Raw genomic sequence first — 22,200 nt, 5'->3', positions numbered from 1 at the left:
GAGAGTTCACAGGGACCAGCTATCTTAGTGCTTCTGCACGGCCTCCTCCTGCTTAGTCAGGACAAGACTAAAAACAGGAAGCATTTCTCTTGTAAGCCAGTTATGCTGAGCTCCAGGCTTCCTTTCGTCATGATGTTTTGTCTAGGAGCTGGGTTGCAAATTTTCTGGGGGAAAAAACACCTTCCTGTTTGCCTGTGAAGCTCTCAAGCACAGAGTCTACCACATATACACCATGTATTCATTTTGTGGCAGCTGAGCTTCCATTGTTTCACTCCACTGACAAGCACTGAGCTCTCCTGGAGGAGGTAGGTCAAACCCCACTTGCACTAAAAACATATAAATGGCACATAAATATTTCTGCAGGTTTTACCAAAATACCCACTGTCTGTTCTCCTCCTTAGAAAAAAGTTCTGTTGCCACAAACATAAGCCAAAATATTGCACCAATTTTCCATGAAGAACGGAACAGCAGTCTTTCCAAGCCTACACTTACCCCAGATAACTGATACATAAGATATGATACATGATATATCATATGATATTAAATAACTCAAGAAGATATTAAAAAGTGCATTCTTGCCCTCCATAGGAAATGCTGCATGGAACAACACAGAAAGCCAGGCAAACTGCTGGTCTTCAGATGGGATTCAAACCAAACCACTAAAAAGATATTTAGGTCAACAGGGAAATTTTCTGGTTGCTGTCAAACACTTTCCTATGCTCATGCTCAAACTGATAGCATGCAGGTCATATTGTTGTTAATCATTTGCCTTAGCAAATTAGATCTGTATTTTCCACAAACCCCCTGGTATAATACCAAAAACATGATTTAGGAGAATAAGAGCACTGTAAATGAAAAATATCCACTTTTATGCAAACTGCAAATGATTTTTTGTTTTTACTCTCACAATTTTTGCAATTTTTTTCACAATTTGGTGTGAATCAACCCCCTCCAAACCCTTGAAAACAAGGCAACTTTGTTCCCCCCAAAAGGGGACTTCTGCTTTTCATCCCCAGGTAATTGTCTGGGACAGCCACCCTGTGACTACTTGAGCTCACATGTGGGAACTTTTTCATTTCTATTTCTACAGTACGGAATCCTGAAAGTATGTAACCTTTTCCTAAAACTTGATGGGAATGACAAAAGAGAATCAAAAGCATTTTGTGCAAAATAATGGCATTTTCAACTTCAGTAATGCCTACATTTCTAGAAGGTTTCTGAACTTTTCCTCTCCTATAGCTTTGACATAACTAAGGTAGTCAGAGGTACAAGCTAAAAGCAGATCTCAGAAGCACACAAATACAGCAGAGGAAAGTTTTACTTCATCCACAAAGCAGAGATTAGAAGAGAGCAGACTATTTCTGTTGGAAAGGACCTACAAAACCATCTCATCCAACTGCCTGACCAATTCAGGTCTGACTAAAAGTTAAAGTATGTTATTAAGGGCATTGTCCGGATGCTTCTTAAACACCAACAGGCTTGAGGCATCAACCACCTCACTAGGAATCTTGCTCCAGTGTTTGACCCTCTCTCAGTAATGAAATTATCAGTCTAAACCCCCTGTGATGCATCTTGGAACCTTACATGTCCTGTCACTGGATCCCAGGGAGGAGAGATCAGCACCTCCCTCTCCCTGTCCCCTCCTCAGGAAGCTGTAGAGAGCAAGGAGGTTACCTCCTCAGCCTCCTTTCCCCCAGACTGGACAAACACAAAGTTCTCAACTGTTCCTCATAGGACATTCCTTCCAGTTCCTCCACCAGCTCTGTTACCCTTCTCTGGACACTTTCAAGGACTTTCACATTGCTCTTAAGTTGTGGGTACCAGAACTGCACACAGTCTTCAAGGTGAGGCTGCACTAATGCCAAGGACAGCAGGATAATCATCAGGCTAGTTGTGCTGTGTTTGATGCACCCCAGGATGGGGTTTGCCCATTTGGCTGCCAGGGCGCACATACTGAGCTGCTGCCAACCAGCACTCCCAGAGCCCTTTCTGTAAGGCTGCTCTGCAGCCACTTCTCTCCCTATTTATACTTGATCCCAGTGTTATTCCACCCTAGGTGCAGGATCTGGCATTTGGACTTGTTAAATTTCATCCCATTAATGGTGGCCCACTGTTCCAGTTATCTTGATCCCTCTGGAAGGTGTCTTATTCCTCAGGAGAGTCAACAGCACCTCCCAGTTTGGTATCATCAGCAAACTTGCTAATGGTGCCTTCACCTCCTGCATCCAGATCGTTCATAAAAATACTGAACAGAACTGGTCCTAGTAATTGGGCTAGTAATTTTTTAAATGTGTCCATATAATCTCCATAATTTTTCCATGAAATGAGGTTAGACTAACAGGTCTGTAGTTTCCTGGGTCTTCCCTCATACCCTTCTTGTAGATTGGAATAACAGTGGCTGGCTTCCAGCTGGCAGCAACCCCACCAGACTTGCAAGACCTTTGGTAGGTGACAGAGGCCCTGCCAAAACACCCACTAGCTCCTTTGGTACTCTGGGATGAATCCCATGAGGACCAAGGGACTTGTGAGCATTCAGCTGATACAGCTGGTCCCTTGCAATTCCAGGGCCCACAAATGGAAAATCACTACCCCACCATTTGTGGTTCTCTTGACTCAGGGGACTGGGCAGCCCAAAGTCTATCAGCATTATTAAATACTGAGGCAAAAAAAAAGCATTGGATGCCTCCGCTTCTTCATCCCTATTAGTCAGGTTACAGTCTTCAACAAGTATCTATCCAATATTTTCTGTAGATTTCCTTTTGCCAGTGACATACTTACAAACACCCTTCTTCTTGTCTGAAACTACTCTGGCCAGTTTAAAATCTAATCGAGCTTTTCCCATCTTCTCCCTGCACACACAACCCATACCTCTGTAATCTTCCTGTGAAGCCTGACCTTCCTTCCACAGATCATACACTGGCTTTTTCCTACTGAGTGCCACAATTTGTTCCTTGCTCAGCCAAGCTGGTTTTCTACCCCACTTGTTGACCACAATCCCACACAGTGGAATTGCCTGCCCTTGTGCTTCTAAAAGGTGGTTCTTGAAGACTGGCCAGAAATTGTGGACTTCTAAGACTTCAAAAGCAGATTCTCAGGGTATTTAGGGGGACAACTCCATTGTCCTTTTTCTCATTACAGCAAAAATTCTAAACTCAACCATTTCATGACCACCATGGCCAAGACAGTCACCTACCATCACATCTCTTGTGACACATTTGCAGTTCCCTTGCTAATTTTTTTTTTGGCCATGGGAAGAAGCAGCAATGAAAGTGTACAGCTTAAAAGATTTCACATCATCATACTCAAGAACAGTATGGATGGGGTATTACTCATGTGTCAGTGACTCTTAAACAGAGAGAGAAAGAAACATTCCACTTGTGGTTCCTACCTAGAAATGCTGCCATGTTCATGACTTGACTAAACACACAGCTGGCAGGAGGGGCATCACCTGCAATACTTGAAAATATAAAGTGTATCATTGTAACTCTAGGATGACAAAGACACATAAATAACAACCATTAATCAGAACAGTAACTGGAAGATAATAAATCACTTACCTTATATAAGGTGGTCTTTTGGGACCAGGTTTCCTAAGAGACATAGGCACAGGAATAAATATTCAAGGTTTTCTTTTTCATTTAGCTTTAATTGTTTTAGTATTTTAAAGAAACAAATGATTGAATATAAAGCCCACTACCAGCTCTTACCTATCTGGTACATTTAGTGGGAGAATTTTGTTATCTTCCACTGCTATAAAGTACCTGTCAAAAAGAAAAAAGGGGAAAAAAAAAGATGAAAATAGTGTAAAACCTCATCCTAGCTTTCATTCCAAATATCACTCAAACAACACATTACGTGTCTCAAAGCTCATTGGCAGGATCTGCTGGTGTTTTCCTTTGCTCAAGCAGGCAGTTTTGCTGATTTCCCAGCCTAGCTATGTGCCTTCCTTTTGTTGCATCTGGTTTGCAGGTCAGGTAGACAAACAGGGTCACTGAACTGAGCTGTATTCAAAATAACCAGCCAGGGGAATCTTTCATTTTTAATTTGAATAATTTGATTCATCAGGTTTACCATGGTCCTCCCTCCACAAAAGCTGTTTTAATAGAGAGGGGATGAAACAAGAACGACAAGCAACAGAGGTCAAACAAAAGGCTTAAGCTGCCCCTGCTGCTGACAAACATCCAGAGACCATGGCCAAAACCACATCTTACAACATAACTGCTTCTCAGGCTGAGCATAGCTGATCATGTATTTATTGCTCCCAAATTCATGCTGCAGTCATCTGCCTGCATGCTTGGAGAAAGCCCAGCTCAGGGAAATGCATGTCTTGTGTGCATTTTGGTAAGAAGCGTTAGGGAGAAAGCGAGGTGTCAGCATGAGGCTTCTGGCAGGTTCAGTGCAGTGCTGGATGCTGCAGATTTTGAGCTTCTAGTCCAAAGCAGGACCTAAGTGTTTTTCCAAGAGCTCTGCTGAGTCATTCAAAGGAAACAGGTTCAAAGAGAATTTTTGCATTTTTGTCTATCTCTTTTCAGGCCACTCCCAGTAACATGTGCCAGGAAGAAGGCAAGATCAGAATATTAGCCTGGGAAGCACAGAAGCTCAGGGATAAAACTGTGATCCTCCAAGCCATGAAGTGACACAGACTGGCCCCTGCCCCTATCATGTGCCTTCCCAGCCCCAGAGTAACTCGAGGACAGAGCAACCCCAAATGACTCTCTGTACTGAGACACAGCCCACACCGAAGTGGTACTTCCGACTGCCCCAGCCTGACTTGCTCTCCCAAATAACTGGTAGGAGAAAACTTACACTATCCATAATCCAGCTGATGTAAACAGAGTAAAGACAAGAGGTAAAAACATCCAGACGCTGCATTTCTTCCCATCCATACCTGCTAGAAACAAAGAACAAAGTGAAAACAAGAGGGCAGAGGTGCCCACCCACATTGGCCCCACTCTTTTGAAAGCAGGAAGAGCATCCACACAGAAAGTGACAAAGCATCAAGGGCAATGGCCACTGCAAACCTTTCACACTGTCACTACTGGCATAAGGGGTTAAGCTGCTGCACACAGGCAGCATCATCCACAGGGTGCATAAAAACCAAGGCACAAACAGCCTGGAGCTGTGCAGCAGGAGACTTTTCAGACACACCTACAGAATCTGAGTGGTTTTCAAGGTATTTTTCTTAAGAGTTTTGCAGAAGGTGACACCAGAAGACCCGAAGCCCTAATTCCCTACTACTTCCCACAGGCACAAGGTAAGGCAGCCTCCTCCCCAGGATCATTATCAATTCCACACACGCTGCCTCAGCAAAGCCTGCAGCATGAGGAGAGAAGGATGCACGTGCTGTGTCATAATCTCCACAAAGCATAGGACTGGCTCCTACCGTAGCCTCAACTATCAGCCAAAATTAGCATTTAGCCACACCTAGAGTAGAGCCAAGCTGAGTGCTGGTATCCAGAGTGCTGGCAGGAGTCAGGATGTGGTGACAGAAATGGGTTCAGCTCTTGACATGCAGGCACTGTGAAATCCTGCACGTGGCGTAAGGATGCTGCATACACCACCTCCCGAGGAAGCATCTGTCCACCAGGCAAGATCACACTGGATGAGCATCTGGAATGCCAGGGCTGTTCCTGTAATATGTGCAATTCAGAAATGCTGCTGTGTTGCTGTGCTGCAGACACAGGGAGGCCTATGTCTTCCTTTGAATCCTCCGACAATGGATCAAGTATCTCCTTTGATCTGTCCTCCTCCATAGACATCCCTCCTGGCACTGGCACAGGCAAGAGACACAGAGAGTGAACAACATGAGGCTCACAGCTCCAGCACCTGCTTTACTGTCCCCAGGGCAGCAGTACCTGTGTCCCTGCACTCAGTTCCCCTCCCACAGCCTGCTGCAGGGCAGGCATTTCCTGGGGTCACCAAGGTCCACAGGGGATAGCAAGCCATCCTGGGGTGTCAGGGCAGCTTGAAGGTGCTGGTCTTTCACTAAGGCCTGCTTGTATTTGCAGCTTAATTACCTAATCCAGGTCCTTAAAGCAATGACTCTTCCCTTTGTCCCAGAGAAGAAAGCGCCCACGTTTTCAGCCTCCTCCTCTCAGCTACCCTGGCCTTCCTACATCTGCAGCACAGGAGACATGGTCTTTCTGCTGCCCTGCTCCCTTCCCACTGGGAAGACCCAGGGGAGAGAGAAAGCATCCTCACCATGTCACAGCAGCCCCCAGGTCACTGCTCCCCCATGGCAGCCCCTGGCTGCAAAGGCATTGCTGGCTGGATGGCTTGAGGCCCCAGACACCAACTCCAGACCTGCCTCACAGTGACAGAGGCTGAAGGAGTAGAGGTGAGTCTCCTCACACCCTTTAGAAGGCCTGGCAGCCTCACACTTGCCTCTACAGGTCAGCTGTCTTGTTCTGCCTGCAAATTGCCTAGCAAGAGTACAAAACAACACCTTGGCAGTAGCCTGAGTCATGACACACTTGCACAAAAAAGAGGCCACGATTTGGTGCTGTCTGTAGCGATAGCCTTGAGTGAGGCTGAATTCCAAACCTTAAAAGACAGAAAAGCAATCAGGTAAGGTCTCTTCCCTGACCAGGGAGCAGAGAGAACTGCAGACAGGGACCATGAAATGATGCAAGTATTAAGTATGTTGATTTCAAAGGCAGCCAGCTCCAGTGTGCTTACAAATCTTCAGCATGGTCTAACAGATCAGACAAAATTATCAGTAAGGGGAGACTAACTTTCCACATTCATCTTACCTCTATTCTTCTCCTCCTGCAAAGCAGAAATACAGTGTTTCACGGCTCTATTCCCTGCACAGCCCCTACTGCAGCACTTGCAACTATTCCAAGAAGCACTGTCCTTGCCTTTTCCTCCTGCTGCTCACCAGCCGCATCCCTTAGCTGGTGTTGGATATTACTCTGGTACTGGGAGACCTGTGCGAGCCACGTCAAAGATCAATTCCAGGTGGCAGCTGCCACATCTGTGTCCATGATGGACTGTGGCACCACAGTGTCCAAGTGCCAGCGCCCCACGCAAGGGACATAACTGTATCCAAGTGCTACACTCCCATCTTGGCTGAAGGGAGCAGGCAGGTAACATCACCTCCTGTTACATCCCGTATTTTCTCTGCAAGATAATTACTGCCATCCATTCTTCTCTTTTCTCTGGTGGTGGTTGGACTAAGCCAAGGTAACACAATTCTTTCAGGTCCGGGGATGGCATATCTTATTATTTACCTTTCCACTTTGGAAAGCTACAAAAGATTACGCAATAAAAGCAAATACTAGCCCTAACACCTGCCATCAGTAAGAGGTTGCCACAGCTCCTCCACCTTCCAGCATGCCTCCCAACCAAGAAATAGCAGCCTTCACAAGCTATTTCAGCACTGTCTTTGTGCAGAGGACATGGCACAGGACATTTCCCCCAGGCAGAGCAGCGAGGCAGCACAGAGGGACAAGGACTCCACACCAGAATGAAGTGGGGAAACGTGAAAATACTGTCCAGACAACCATTACTCTTTGCTGAGGTCTAAAATGGCGCAAGGCTGGGACTAGTGCCCAGCCTCATCAAAGTCAGAGGGACACCAATACAGATTCACTTCCTTGGAAAACAGCCCTGTGTTTAATATTCACTGTGCCACATGGAGTCCCCTTCCATCAACCACTAACAGAAAATGACATCTGAAATCATTGCATATTAAATGAATGATCAGCGCAGAGCAGTGTCCTGATGGGAAGCCACATCCATAGTTGAGGGAAGCACATTCATTACAGCCAGTTAAAAAGAAAGACCTGGAGAACACTCCCCCGAGCACACACCTCATCACAGCCGGTTGGGTTTGCACCGAGGAGAGGGGACAGCACTCCCAGAGAGTACAGCAAGGACCTGAGTAGGGCCAGGTCTTCACCAGAGCTCAGTGCAGCCAGGGCTGGACCTTTTGCAAAATAAGCACCCCCCATCAGGCTGGCCAGCCCCAGATGTCCTGAGGTCTGTGCAGGCCTCTCATGGCTGGCAGCAAGAATTGACCAAGAAAGGATGGTGCCACCCTCCTCTGTCAGGCTGCACACTGTGGAATGAGTGCAGGATAGCATGAGCACGGGACAGACAGCATGAACAAGTACTCTCTAGCACACCCTTGGAAAGTCAGCAGGGGAGCAATGGCTGGACCAGCAGCTTTGCTGATCCCTGACAGACCACACAGAAGGAACGAGTTGTCTGTGTCTGATGGATGAAATACCAAAAGCAGGAGAATCCCTTTCCCCCATGTCTCCAAACAGAAATACCTTTCAATGCTGGCCATTGGCACAGCCCACACATGCTTGAATATGTCTCAGCATCCCCAAGTGGGCAGAAGGTGGTTTGAAACCTGGCTCACTGCCTGCACATTTCTCATGTACTCCCTGCTCTGTTATCCAGGTGCCAAAAACAAAATTACACGTAATCTCAACTTCTTCCAAAGAAGAAACTATGGCATGTGCCAAACCTGCCTAGATTTGCACTAGTGTTCAGCAGATATCATTCCCAGCAGTTGCCTTTGAGTTAACCTGTCCTTTTCAGGGATGTCCCCGGTGTTTGTATCTTCAAGCTGGGAGACCTCCATGCACACTATGACCAGCACCTCTAACACCAGCCAGGAAGAAGAGAAGGAGAAACCCAAGCATCAGCCCCTTCTGCAACACCATAGCGGTTTAGCCAAAGCAAAATGCTGAGAGCCACAGGAAAAATAACCTAAATTCTTTGTGGAAAATATAGAGACAAATACTTTGACAGTTAATTGCTCCACAGAGATGACAAAAAGCCAGCCTTCTTCCCCACATTGCTGCCATGATCAGTGATGCCAAATCCGAGCAGTCACCTCCAGCTGGCAGTTACAGCCATCTCTGCAAGCCCATATTTTCCCCAAATAAACACACTGTGTCCAGGAGGCAGTTGGTAATTGCCCACACCCATTTGTCTTCCATTTTTAAGGCTTGCACATGAAGGCTTTCCATGACAGAAAACCCTCATGGTGCAATGGATTCACAAAGCTAACAAAAATGTTTTCAGCTTCACAGCTGACCCCAGCCAGAATCAGCCCACCTCCTCAAAAGCTCACACTGTTATTTACCAGACCCTCTTGACACACAATTTCACCCAGCATTGCAAAAACCCTGTTGAGGTGTGCTCCTGCTGCCAGCTAACATGGATTAGGGTGCAGAACTGCAGAGGGTTTCACATTAGCATTGCCTCGGTGTTTTTCTTGAGAATTTCTCTTAATGCAGGCTTACTCCCTTATCTCCAGTTCCATTTTTATGTCTAAATCTGCTCAGACTGTCAGCTGTTTGCTCTGCTTATATTACCACTGCCCCACTATGCACTCTCAGCCAATTAAGCTTCCATTCCTCTAATGTACACACTTCAATTACAGCAAGCAGCTCACCAAACGTATATTGCTGCTTGATCAAGGTTCATTTAATGTGGACATCTTAATTTCATCTGCCAAGCAAAGTTACAGGCTCTTCCTGAAGTTGCTTTCACCAGACAACATGAATGTAAGGAAGGACAAAATTACCATATTAACATACATAATTTTTAAGACTAAAGCATCCAGATGCATTTCAAATGTATAATAAGCCAGAGCAATTCTCCCACATTTCATAGCACTAGGACATTGAGTTATTTCAGAGAACAGATACAAAGACAGAAGCACTGGGAGAAAGAGGACACTGCTCAAAACATAGAGCAAGTCATAAAGAATTGTTGCCAGTCAGCAACAATCAAAGGGGAACAAACATGATTTGTCTTTTTGGGGAGTCCACTATAGCTCTCTCTTGCTTTTAAAAGCAAAAATAACCACAGTCACTTGATACCTAATCACTGTGAGTGAGTGGATACAAACCAGCACATTACATAACCTGCCACCCACGAGTCACAAATGCCAACATAACAAAGCAGAGCATTTTCAGGTTTATCTCAAGGTTTGCAGTGTGAGTGTACAATGAGGGAGATAAGATATGACAGAGACTTGTAAATACATAACAAAATGGTGGGGCTACAGGGAAAAAGTGATCCCCTCTGTCAGCAGTGTATGATGTTCCGCTTGCTCCAGGTACCCACCTACCATCTCACTGATGTGCAGAAATGCCATTTTCATTTATTTATATGAGAGGAATGGGAAAAGTAAAGACATCTCTGGGCTGTGCATGGGGGAAGCAGGAGATGCTTCAGTAACCCTGCAATGATGTTGAGAGGCAATGCTTTCACCCACGGCAACATCCATGCATGTTTCTTGTCTCATCTCACACACTGGGAATGCATTCAGTGTGCTAATTAAATGCTCTGGCCAACATAAACCTATCAGAGATGGGCAAAGCATTCCAAAGGAATGAGACCTTCTAGTCACCAAAAACCAGAAACTATTATTACCCACTAGCCCATATCGCCCCTCCAAGTTATCCCCAGGCAACTATCTGTCTCTTGCAGTTGTGTACAGTTAATTTGTTATCAATTCTCTAAATATATATATATATTTACATACGTGCACATATATATCTATCCTGAGTGCCTTAGTAAGAACGTCATGCAATTGACAGATTGTCCAACCCAGAGATGCTCCTGCAGCACTGCTGGGTCCCTACTGTCCTTCAAAAGTGCCCTCAGTATTCTGCTTCCTGCTGCCACACATAAGTACTTACAGGCCATTTAGCAACCACTGTTGAACTGCTGTGTTACAGCCAGAGACATCAACTGAACTCTTCTGGGCTGACTCTGCCTTTCTTGCATTTGGCGTTGCACAGACCAGGCACACCTCGCTTCAAGACCACGTTCCTGGAAGTTATAAAAGAAAAATTAAGGTAATTTGCCACGGTAGGACCAAAGGGATGTTCTGCAGGCTTTGACAGCACTGTGCTCTGACCCACACACCTACATCAGCCCACACTGACTGCCATGAGGTCCCACTCACACCAGGAGGTGTAAGTGGGCTTGGGAAGTCATGCCTTCAGCCTGCAAATGGGTAAAGGAGGCAGAGGCAGGAGATGGGGCAGGCAGAAGATACACATCCAGGTCAGACAGAAAGAAAGGGGTCAACAGGCAGTGAAACCAGCCAGGAGCAGCCAGGGCAAGCTGAGGAGCCCTGGATTTTGCAGGTGCTGTGTGTTTGTTTGCCCCAGGGAGGGCAGTGAGGGAAATATGCCTGACTGTGTGAGTGTGGGGTGTGTACGGAGTCAAGCCAGACACCCATTGGGCCACTAGAACCAGCCACTGTGAAAGGGCTTCATTCCCTGAAGGTCTCAGGTGGTGGGAATGTGACTGCCAGAGTGGCTCCTGGATGGTCAGACAGGAAAGTTTCCACAATACAGAGATGCTCAAGACTGGGACCACTGTCTGAACTAGCAACAAGCAGAATGAGTGGTTCTTGTCCCACAAAAGTACAGAGATCTTGTCAGTGTAATAGATTGATAGAGGTGTTTTATTTGCTCCTGAGTTCCAAAAACCACAAATGCCTTCAGGAGTTTCCAGTGTGGATGGGCAAGCTAAGCCAAGACATACATTACATCGAAACAGGGTAGGAAACTGGCCCAAAAGGTTTGTCCCATTAGCAGGAAAAAATGCAAGTGTTGGGAGTGGCAAAGAACACTCAACAGGGAGGTGAAACCTGGCAAAGAAACAGACAGATATGTCATGTTGACTTACAGATAGCTTTGAAGGTAAGGAAAGGCAGACTAAGCCCAGGGAAATGGACTTCGCGGAATATTATTCCTGATCATACTGTCTCCTTTTCCAGTTTACAGATGAGAGAGTAGAAGCCCTGGAAGCCCAGAACAGTTCCAGGTTTCCCTGCCTTTTTTTACCCTCCCACTGTCTTTTTTTCCCAACAAACACAGAACTTACACTCAAGCTACAAAGCTTCTGACAGAGTGTCAGCAGGGCTTTTCCCACCTGTTTACTTCATCTTCCACCTTTCTTGTCCCTCGTACTCCTCTTCTATTTACCTTATGGAAGTACAAGCTCCTTTGTTCACTTCACTTTGCAGCTCCACACTTTTGAAGAGATGTTTGCTATCCCCAAAGCAGCACTTCTTTCAGTAAATGTCAATCAGTCTGCACTTGTGATGGGGAAAACATCCAAGGCCCGTAAGCTTTTAGGAAGTGTGACATAACACACCAAGCTTTCTCAGGACAGTTTTCTCTCACCAACCTCTTCAGCCTGAGGACTCATGTTTCCTCCACAAACAGAGGTCCTCTTCTTGTATTACCACCAAAGTCCCAGAGAAGCAGCAATGACATGATGGGCCAGAGGGTGAGCCATGAATGGACATGCAGCATTCATGACTTGGCTTTTGTTGTTACTCTAAAGTAACCCTCTCTGGCATAGAGATTGTCACAGGTACAAACCCCATATCAGTCTTTTGACTCTCTTTAGACCTGTGGAAATCTTTTGCCCTGAGACAAGTACAGGGTAAGCAATCCTACACAGGCATTTTTGTGGTGTTCACCACTGCCTCACCAGCATTCCTCGTTTGTAGGAATTAGTAACATTTATTTACCAGTGTCACAAGCTGCTGCAACCATAAATTGCTGTTTGTAGGGTGCTCAGACTAGCTATAGGAGGAAGGTGCCATACAGCATTTTGCTTCATGCAAACCTCTTGCAAACACAGCGGACAGAAGGAACTAGGGAACAGCTTCCACCTGTTAATCAGTGGCCAAGTCCACAAGCCTGTGTGACCAGCCTCTCCATTGCTTCCACAGGGCTTAAAACTTTTCATATCTGTTGAGATATTTTCAGAGACAGACTTTCTTGTAGCACAGGAGATCACACTAAAACACCTCTAAGAGCATTCAGCTGGGACAAGACCACACTGAGGATGCCCTCCCTAACAAAGCTGTGGCCATCCTCAGTGGCCTGGCCAGGCAAAGGCCTCTCTTGCAGTCCTGTGGTGCTAAAACCAAAAGGCCACTGGCTCTTCTGGCTCAGGCAGTCACCACTAGTAAACCCAGTGGTTCCTCACAGGAAGTAGGAAATAAGACAGGGAGGGCAGAAGTTCTCTCCCTAATTACCTGGATCTGCCCCAGCTTAGGAAATCGAGGAGAGGATGCTGGGCACTCGCCTCACCATTGCAGCAGACCAGCCCATATCCTCCAGGCTTTTGCTCCCTTCCCTTTGCAACCCAGGGGAGAGGCAGCCCAGACCTCTCATAATAGCACCAGGAAGCACCTCAGCCTCCTGTCCCACCAGACTTGCCCAACAGGCCACCAGTTCCACACGGACAGGTGAGCACAGCTCAGCAGCTCCGGGGTGCTGGAGAGGAGGCCTCTGCTCTTGTGTGCAGCAGGTAGAGTGGAGAGAGGGCTTCCCTTCCGCCCTGCACAGAGAGCAGCCCTCCCTGAGGGAGCCAGGACTGCATGCCTGCCAAAGGCAAACACTTCTCAACTGGGCAAACAGCACTTGCACAGAGAGACTGCTGCTCTGGTAGGCACCTCTCCCCTGCAGGCATGACCGTCCAGAGGTAACCTCTGCATTAAAAATTTCCATTAAACCCCATGCAAGGTAATATATAGACATTTTAACAGTTCCGTTCATGGGTTTTGAAACTCCAATCAGTCTTCTTTTCCTCTCCTCCCATTCACTCCACCCTTCTCTCTCCACTCATTTCCAAAGTGGTTTGCTTTCTTTTCACTCCCATCCTGCCTTCACCCCTGAACCTCAGGTGACTACTTCTGCAACCTGCAGGGCCCCAAGGCCAGGGGAGCCAGGAACCCAGAGACCTTTGCAACTCTTCTTCAGAGAGCAAAAAATACCATTAGTCCCATTTTGGACAACAGGGCCAGTGACTTATGCACTGAGAAATCAGTGCCACAGAGGAACGTGCGCTCACAGAATCCTGGTCCAAGCCTTCTACCACAGCAGCAGCCCCCTCACCTGCCAGCCACCCCCTGTCCCAATATCCTCCAGTATCCTTCCCAATATATTGCTTAGGACAATCTCTCTTGTTCCTCACAGACCTTTCTCCGTTTTTTCGCTCCCACTTAACCTGCAATCACAGCTCATTGTTTCAGCTTGGGCTGCAGGCTCAGGACCTCAAAGTGTCTCTGTTGGGCCAAACCACAATCTTGCAATGTCAGGCTGCCCGGAAATGGCTGGGGGAGGAGAGGAAACCATGGACATGACATTTCTTCCAAGGAAAAACAATTGAAAATGTTGGTGTTCATACAAGCACACATCCCTGGTCTGCATCTGAAAAGCAAACACTGCAGCACAAAGAATCTTAAAAGGGGAAATGAAACAACTGCACTGACTTTCAGCACCCAGGCTCAGAAAATGCTGACCACTGGGCATGAAGGGAACACAAGAAAATAATTTGATTTTCAATAATCAGGTCCCCTTCTTTTAGACAGTGTCATCTATTTGTGCAGGACACAACAGGCAATGTGTCGATATACCATTCACACAGTGCCCTCCTCCATATTGAGTTGCTATTCATAATTAACCATACATGTGTACATCGCTATGGCATAAGTATTTTGTGAATGTTGATAAGACAATCCTTAAGGTCACTTTCACAAGAAGCTTTGTTTAAAAAGGAAAAAAAAAGCAGAAGGAAGATTAACTCAAAATTTCTGCAACCTTTATAGCTCAAGGGCTCTGAATCAAAGGTCTGCACAAGCATGCTGCTGTAAGCAAAAGCTAGGACTAAGATCCCAAGCAACCCCATCATCCCCCTGGGACATCAGCATCCAGCACCTTTATTTGCTCAGAGACAGAACCTCACTATTCCTTCCCTGAGGGACCACAGCAGAGCCCAGTGGCCTTTCCCCAAACCTCTTCCCGTCCTGGGAATTTAACTGGACACAGCCTGCATGTCCTGACAGGGCACCCCGACAGGATCTGGGGAAGGCAGGACCTGTCCCACCCCACAGCCAGGTGAACTTCTCCGCATACCCCTGTGCAGCAACCCTGGCAGAGGACTCTGCCGAGCTCTGTCACCACCACAGACCTCAGCCCCGAGGGGATGCCACAGAGGGATTCACGGAGGAGAGGGATGGCGGGAATCACGACCCGGGAGATCTCTTCCACAGCTGTGGCCTTCAGGCCCTGGGCGGAGCGGCTCTAAACCTCTTACCTACCCCACGTCCACCTGCCGTAACCCAGCGAGCTCCAGGGCAGGCAGCGCCGGGATCGCCGCTCCTCCCGCGCCCTGCAGTACCTGCGGCGCCCCAGCCCGGTCCAGCCCAGCGCGGTCCAGCCCAGCCCAGCCCAGCCCGGTCCAGCCCCGCTCCTCACTGCCGGGGCTCCGCGACCGCCGAGGAACCCGCACCGCGGCCGGGAAGGGTGACTGGGCAGGGGGTGACGACTCGCGACAAGGAGGGGCGACGGCGAGACGGGGGCGGGAGGGGGTGTCTGGCGCTCCCAAGGGAGGATCCAGCCGCGGTTCCCGGGAGCGGCTCCTACCTGCGGGCGGCTCTAGCGGCAGCTCCGGCCCCGGTGGCGGCGGCGAGCGGGGGCCGGGCTGGTCCGCGCCCCCGCCCCGCCTCGCCCCGCCCCGGACGGGCGGGACAGCGGCCGCCGCGGCCATCGGGGGCTCGGGATAGCCCTGCATGCTTCCTGTCGCACTGACCGACGGGGTTGGGGTGGTAGGGCGCGGCCGCGGCCGCCCCCGCACCTCAGAGCATCCCTCGGGCACGGCCGGAACCAAGCCCCGTGTTCATCCGCAGCACCGCGCACGGTCCCGCTGGCCCGGGCTCTGCCTGGCGCAGCCAAGTGCGATGGTCCCTGCGCTCTCCCCTGACCCGCGCTCTCCCCTTCCCTGCGCGCCCTCCCCAGCCTGTGGCTCTGGGTGCTCCTTCTGCTCGAAACGCCAGGGACACTGAGGAGGGCTCGCAACCCCATCTTTGCAGCCTTCCCGGGAAGCGGTGCCCTTTTGGATGAGTGTTGTGAAAGGCTGGAAAGAAGCAGCCACGGAGTAGCAAGAAACCCCAGGAACAACCTGGGACAGGTTTTCTTCCACCCTTTTCCTACCAGGTAGTGGGCTTTGTGATCTATTTTGTATCTCTGTGGTTGGAATTTTGAGAGCAAAACAGCTCAGTGACAACCATTTGGGACTGTTTCCTGGAGTGAAAGGATCCCTTTGCTGTTGGACCTTCATGGGATTAAGTCAGCCTGAATGCTACCACTTTTTTTTCTCTCCCTCCCCTCTCTTTCTGATAGGGTGACTGATATTATTTATTGGCATTCTGATTCTTTCTCCTAAAATCCAAATAAGGTAGCAAGCGCTTACTCAAAGTTTTGTCCTGGAGCTGTCACTTAACGAACCAACACAAAACAGATGCCTGAATCCACACTAGCCCCCAGGAGGGAGCTGAGTTATACACCAGCAGTTTATCAGTATTTCATATACTGCCCTTCTGGCAACCAAACAACACTCTTTCATGCTGCAGCTTTGGCCCTCATGGCACACCCCGAAGAGATTTCGTCTCTTTGATCCCCAGGGATTGAAAACCCCTCAAAATGCTGATCCTCAGAGCAAGCACTGCACCAGCAGGCCCCATGAGCCCTTACCAAAGTGGCTGCATCATCAAGGGAAAGGACAGACACTCTCACTGAAAGGCATGTGCTGTATATGCTTCTAAGTGTTTTAAAGGCTGAGAGTGCTATTTTTAGAGCTGAAATAACATTCTTCCTGCTCTGGTATTTCAAATCTTGTGTTATCCTGGGCTAATAAATGGCTCCTTACAGCATTTGCTTTTATGCAACTCCACAAAATCCAGAGATCTTGGCCAGGTTTTCCCTCTGCATGCACCTGACACTGTCTCATGGCACTGCTCCACTCAGGAGCCACTACAAGTGACTGCCAGGCATGGCATTCCTTGGGCAAGGAGGTGCTATCACCCCCATGTCACAGAGAGAGACCCCAAAATCAGATGCCTGGAAAATCATACGCTTGAAGTATCAGCATTAGCCACTTCCTGACTGCAAGACTTCCTGTGATAGCAAAAGTCAAAGAAGCTCACATTAAAAGTAACAGAGAGGAGTCCTTTGAGTCCCAGTATCCCCTGGCTTTCAGCAGCTGAGGCTGAAGAGAACCTTCTGCCAGACGGGTGAGAAGTGACAATGCTCAGTCCCAGTGCTTTTGGCCAGAAAGGAAAACGCAGCAACTAATCAGAAACTGCCTTAGTCACTTCACCCCTGCTGTCAGCCAAAGCTGGAAGAAAAACAATGTACCATATGGGATTTTTGAAGCAATTTCGTTTTTGGTAAACTCTGAGTGTCTGAGACATTTTGTTCACAGCTTTTTTTTGAGCAGATGGTGTCCCTGTGAGTGCTGGAAATTGCATGATGCTGACAGGCCCACCAAAAACCTCTCACAAATCAAAAAATCACAGCTTAAAAAAAAGGTACAGCCTGGGGACAGCAACCATGTGCTGGAGCCCACCCAGTGCAGAAGGCAAGAGAGAAGCAGGGAGGCATCAGCCATCAAGGGATGGTGTTACATGGGTCCATGGAGGTATTTCCTACAATCCATTCTTCAAGGGACAGCAGTCCCACAGGAGGAGCAGTCCTTCTCCCATGAAACTCATCCTGCAGCATCCTCCTGTCAAGGGCTATGAGGGTGCAGAGGGAGGCAGGGCACATGGGCATCACCCGCCTCCCTCACAGTAACACTGCACATCCCAAAGCCCACCTCAAGCTCATGTTGACCTATTGAAAGAGTCTTTCCTCTTACATCTCCACCAACATTACCTTGGCAAAGTCAAGTAGTCATAAGTACGTTCCCTCCTCTTGTTTGGGGTTACCCACCACCTGGCTTTCCCTGTGGTGGATGTGCCAGAGGCTGACACGTGTCCCTCCCTGCTAAGCCCATGACTTCAAAGACACTGGTGGGCAGATGTGACAAGGCTTCTTAGATACTGTGACTTCTGTCCCAGTCTACACCAAGTTTCCCTGCTGGGACACTGAGACCGACTGGGGATCTGCCTGGCAATTTGCCTGGCCTGGAAAATCAACCTGCTCCAATGCAAGCAAATGTTCACAATTATGTCTTTGCTTTGCTATCTGTTCAATAGCATTTCCTTGCCTTTATGCATTACAGCACGTGCATGTTCCCTGTCCAAATTTCACCACAAGTGCTCTTCACAGGGACCGAACTACGAGCTATCTCCTGTCTGCTTTCTTCCAGGGACAGAGAAGCAGGAATTCTGAGCCTCCATGTCTTGACATCAAGTAGCAGAGTCAGGCCTTGGAGTTTTTTTTTCATGTAAAAAAGAGGAGTACCACAGAGCTAACCCCTGCCCTTGCAGACCTTACTTGCAGTGCAGGAAGAAGCAAAGCAACCTCATGCTCCCCTAGCTGCAGTGCTTCCCTGAGTGATATTACCACTGAAGTCTGGCTATGGTTATCCGGGGCTGGTTTTTTGGGGAGAAAAAGGTACATGGAGCTGAGGAAAGCAGAACAGAAAATTGCTTTGAGTTTGCTTTCATTCTTGGGAAATACATATCTTCTGAAAATATATTTGCCTTATGTTTTTTGTGTCCTGCTCCTTTTTGCTCCAAAGCTGGAGTGAGGCCTGGCAAGAAATGTCACCCACTTAGAAACAGGAGTGATGAGAGAAAAGGGCCTAGAGATCAACAGCCATTGGAGCTGCTCCATAACCTAATGCATGGTTTAAATAGAGTTAAAATTGTTAAAAAACAGTTTAAACTGCTTCTTGGTTTAAGTGTTAACCCTCATTTCATTAGCCAGATCATCTCTTACCAAAGCCATCTGTTCTTTTATCCAGCCTTTTAAATATTGTGATAGACTTCATATCTCCAAACACCCTGCTGATAAACAGATGCCATCTGAGCACACACACTCTTGCCTTGGCTTCCAGAAGGTGTGCTCAGGGTTTCTGGAGAGGCAGTCACTTGCAAAGTCCACTCTCTCACACTAAGAAATATCCCCAGATCCCAGCTCTCCAGGATGAACTGCTGCCTCTTCCCAGCTCGCCCCCATAAGCCCAACTGAGAAAAATTCACCAGGCTTTGGGAATGGAACAGCAAATTGGAGGGACCCGCTCCATCTAACTGCTCGTGACACCATTTAAGCCTTAGGAAAGGTAACAGAGAAGATAGAATCAAAATTACAATTTTTTTTTTACATAAAAAGAGAATAAAAAAAATCGCTTGCTGTAGTAGCAAATACATGGAATAAAGAGGACTTACACCCAGGGTGTGAACTCTGGGGAGGAAACTTTGAAGCGCCAGTGTGTGCAGCTGAGAGCTGCAGACTGGCATGCCCTGCCCCCAAGAGGTACATGTTCTGACCTGGCAGAACAGTCCTATATGAAGCACTGAAAATGCTGTGGAAAATTAAAAAATATCTTTTTTTTTTTAAGAATAAAGAGATAGCATAAAATAATCATTTCCTGTTATGATACTATAAACACTAATGGAATTGTGTCAGTCAGGACAATTTTTAGTACCCCCAGTTAACAGCAAGTTTAGGTATGCTGTGCAGAGATGGTAGACACCATTCCACCTACATTTTTAATCTGTACTGCTCACTGGAGCTTTTTCCCCAGGCATTTTCCAAGGCCTGCAAAAGGGGAATTTTTTTTGCTCCTTGCCCTTTTGGCTTTAGCCCCAGCTTGGCCATGGCTGGTGTAGGAAGGGAGGGGCAATGGCAGTGCTCCTGGAACAACACTGCAAACCTTTTGCCACCCTGGGACTCACAAGTGTGGCTGTACCAGAGCCAGCAGATCAGGCTGGTCATGCTGACAGATGGGGCACAGAGTGGTTGGATAGACCTGCCAGGGTCCTAGGGTGGGAATTCTTTTGGCATTTTCTCAGAAAAAGCCTAAATCAGTGTTTAACTCTCCAGGGAGTGGGACAGCAGGACATGGACTCAGTAAAAGCAATGCACCCCATGTGCGAGGGGTGATTTAAACAGCAAAAGCCTCCAAACCATCCACTGGGCAGCTCTGCCCATGCAGGGGCACCACAGGGGTTTTGATTCCCCCCCCCTCATTCTCCCCTGTTTAGTGGGGCTGGCATTTCTGGGTACAATCCCCTGGATGCCAGAGGTTTTTGCTCCTGGGCTGGGCACGGCTGAGTCAGAATCATTGCAGGAGCTGACGCACATGGGCACATGTTGGCTTTCAGTTTTGCTTTTTGTTCTTTTAAAATAAGATCTTAAGAGAAATTGCACCATGATTCCCAGAAACACCCCAGAAAGTGAAAAGGAGCCCCGTAACACCCATGAGACCCTTTCTATACAAGGGTACAGCAACAAAACAGCCTAGGAGCAAAATGTCAAGGTCATACAAGTCCAACCTGGCCATGCATTTGAGGACACGAGGTGGGAACTGATATATTGTCAACTGATAAAAATCTTTCCAAACTGAGAGACTTTCCAGCTGCAAATAACCCAAACAGTGCCTAACCACAGCCCATAGGTCAGTCACCACATTTCCAGTGTGGCAGGGACTCTCAGGCTCATGGGGACACAGGAGACCTTCTAGATTTTTTTTTCCTATGAATCTCCCGCACCAACAGCTGAATGTGATACCTGAAGTCAGGCCACATTTCCCATCTGCTGGGCTTATTTCTAGAAAGCTGTGTTCTGGCTGCCAGCCAGAGGACAGCAGTTGCCTTGCACTTGCAAGCTGCAGAGATAGGGATGCAGACATCACCAGGGCTTACAAGGGAACAGCAGAGCCATGGGAGGAAGTGGGCAGAAATCCACCCCTCACGCCTCAAGAGCAGCCTGCTCTGCATCCCTGCACACCTCTACCCCACCCCCAGCAACCCCCCCTCCCACCAGGTATTTTTAAACTGACTCAAGGATATGCTTACCAGACCAGGACTGACCTCCCACCATACCCCCCATGGCAGGCCCCTGTGCTAAAGCTCTACATGCAAGTGCCAAGTGAAGTTTTGGTGCTGCTGCACAGGACTCAGGCACAGCGCCCAGCCCAATGCTGCAGAGTGGGACAGCCACCAGCTTTCCTGAGCATGGCAGCAGGGGCTGTCAGGCAGGAGATGGCACAGGAAATGTCTGCTCCACTTGGCTGCTTTTCAGGGACCGCAAACCCTGATGCGCTTCCTCAGCGCCAGTACTCACCCTGTCACCGCAGCACCTTTGTCAAGGTGTAACTTCAGCGCCGGCAAGTTTTGTTCACACTTGCCTCATGCTCCAAGGATTACCCGATGCAGCCCAGCCTGTGTGTCCAGCTGCAGTAGACATGGGGTTAGATGGAGCCTGGATGTTCCTCTGTAGTCAGTCACTACAAGCTTGGGCTCACCCCGTATCTTGGCAGTCGTGTTTGTCACAGCCTTGATGGGGGGCGGGTTTCATCACTGTTTGCATAGCCAAGTACACGCTGTAAGTTACAGATTAAATCCTCCTTTGTGCCAAGTCCCAGGGCAGGCATAGCGCTCCCTGGAGCCAACCTGTGACAGAAATCAGGTGACCTGCTTGGGGGTTTCTGCTGTGGAAAGAGCATACAGCTCCAGAGCCAACACCACATTTTCTAAGGGCCACATCAATTCTAGGAAAAGAGGTAAAACAGATCTAGTCCCTGCTGTGCACCAAAGCTAAGCACCTGGAAATACTCAGTGCAAGACTGCATGGGACAAAGTACAAATACCTTGTTCCCAGTTCTATGTTGTATTATTTCAGATAGTTCAATGTTCCAAAAACAGAGTTAGAGACAATGGAAGATCAGGCACTCTCAGACCATCAGGTCCATCAGGGGACAGTCACTGTATCCTTGGTTAAGTCCAGCCTACAGCCAGCTACTGACCCACAAGCAGTCCCTCAACACTTCTGCACTGCTCAGAAAGCACTGCTGGAGTCCTGAACTACCAGATCAGCAGCAGAGGTGCCAAAGACCACAAAAATAAGTGCAGCTCATGCCTTGATACCCACATTACCCAGGCTTCATGACTTCCCCACATCACTGCATGCAGTTGTGGATGGATCCAGCAGCTACACTGGGAATTGGTTGGGGAAATCAAAACAAAGGAGCAAAAAGTTCAAAACAAACCCAGCCCTCCCCACACAACCAAATATCCAAACAAATAGGCAAAAAAAGTGTTCCTTGTTTTACCAAAATTTGAGGCATCCTCCTCAGAAATCCTCTTTAGAAATCTTCCTGCAAAGGCTAGCTGACATTCTTTATCAACTCACCACACGGAGAAGATCATCTACAGAAATTCAGGTGGTTTAAGCTTTAAGGTAAGAC

At 48.0% G+C, this 22,200-nt stretch overlaps 1 protein-coding gene across 7 annotated transcripts in view; it reads right to left on the bottom strand.

The window, feature by feature from the left end:
* The window catches only part of TMEM150C (transmembrane protein 150C), a 28,464-nt gene extending 7,103 nt beyond the window's left edge, over window positions 1–21,361 (bottom strand). The window contains exons 1-7 of one of the 7 annotated variants that reach the window (XM_071555809.1): window positions 15,429–15,530; window positions 10,671–10,803; window positions 5,425–5,630; window positions 4,807–4,891; window positions 3,708–3,761; window positions 3,558–3,590; window positions 3,389–3,456 (exon numbers count right to left, since the gene is read on the bottom strand). In XM_071555809.1, the coding sequence (XP_071411910.1) occupies window positions 3,389–3,456; window positions 3,558–3,590; window positions 3,708–3,761; window positions 4,807–4,886 (235 nt within the window). In that variant the 5' untranslated portion in view covers window positions 4,887–4,891; window positions 5,425–5,630; window positions 10,671–10,803; window positions 15,429–15,530. The other 6 variants (XM_071555808.1, XM_071555804.1, XM_071555803.1 and 3 more) reach the window with 6 other exon arrangements.
* Window positions 21,362–22,200: the final 839 nt, after the last annotated feature.

Source organism: Pithys albifrons, chromosome 5 (assembly GCF_047495875.1).
Source record: "Pithys albifrons albifrons isolate INPA30051 chromosome 5, PitAlb_v1, whole genome shotgun sequence".
Taxonomy (NCBI): Eukaryota; Metazoa; Chordata; class Aves; order Passeriformes; family Thamnophilidae; genus Pithys; species Pithys albifrons.
Note: the sequence above shows the minus strand (reverse complement) of the source record. Positions and strands in the feature narration are given on the sequence as shown.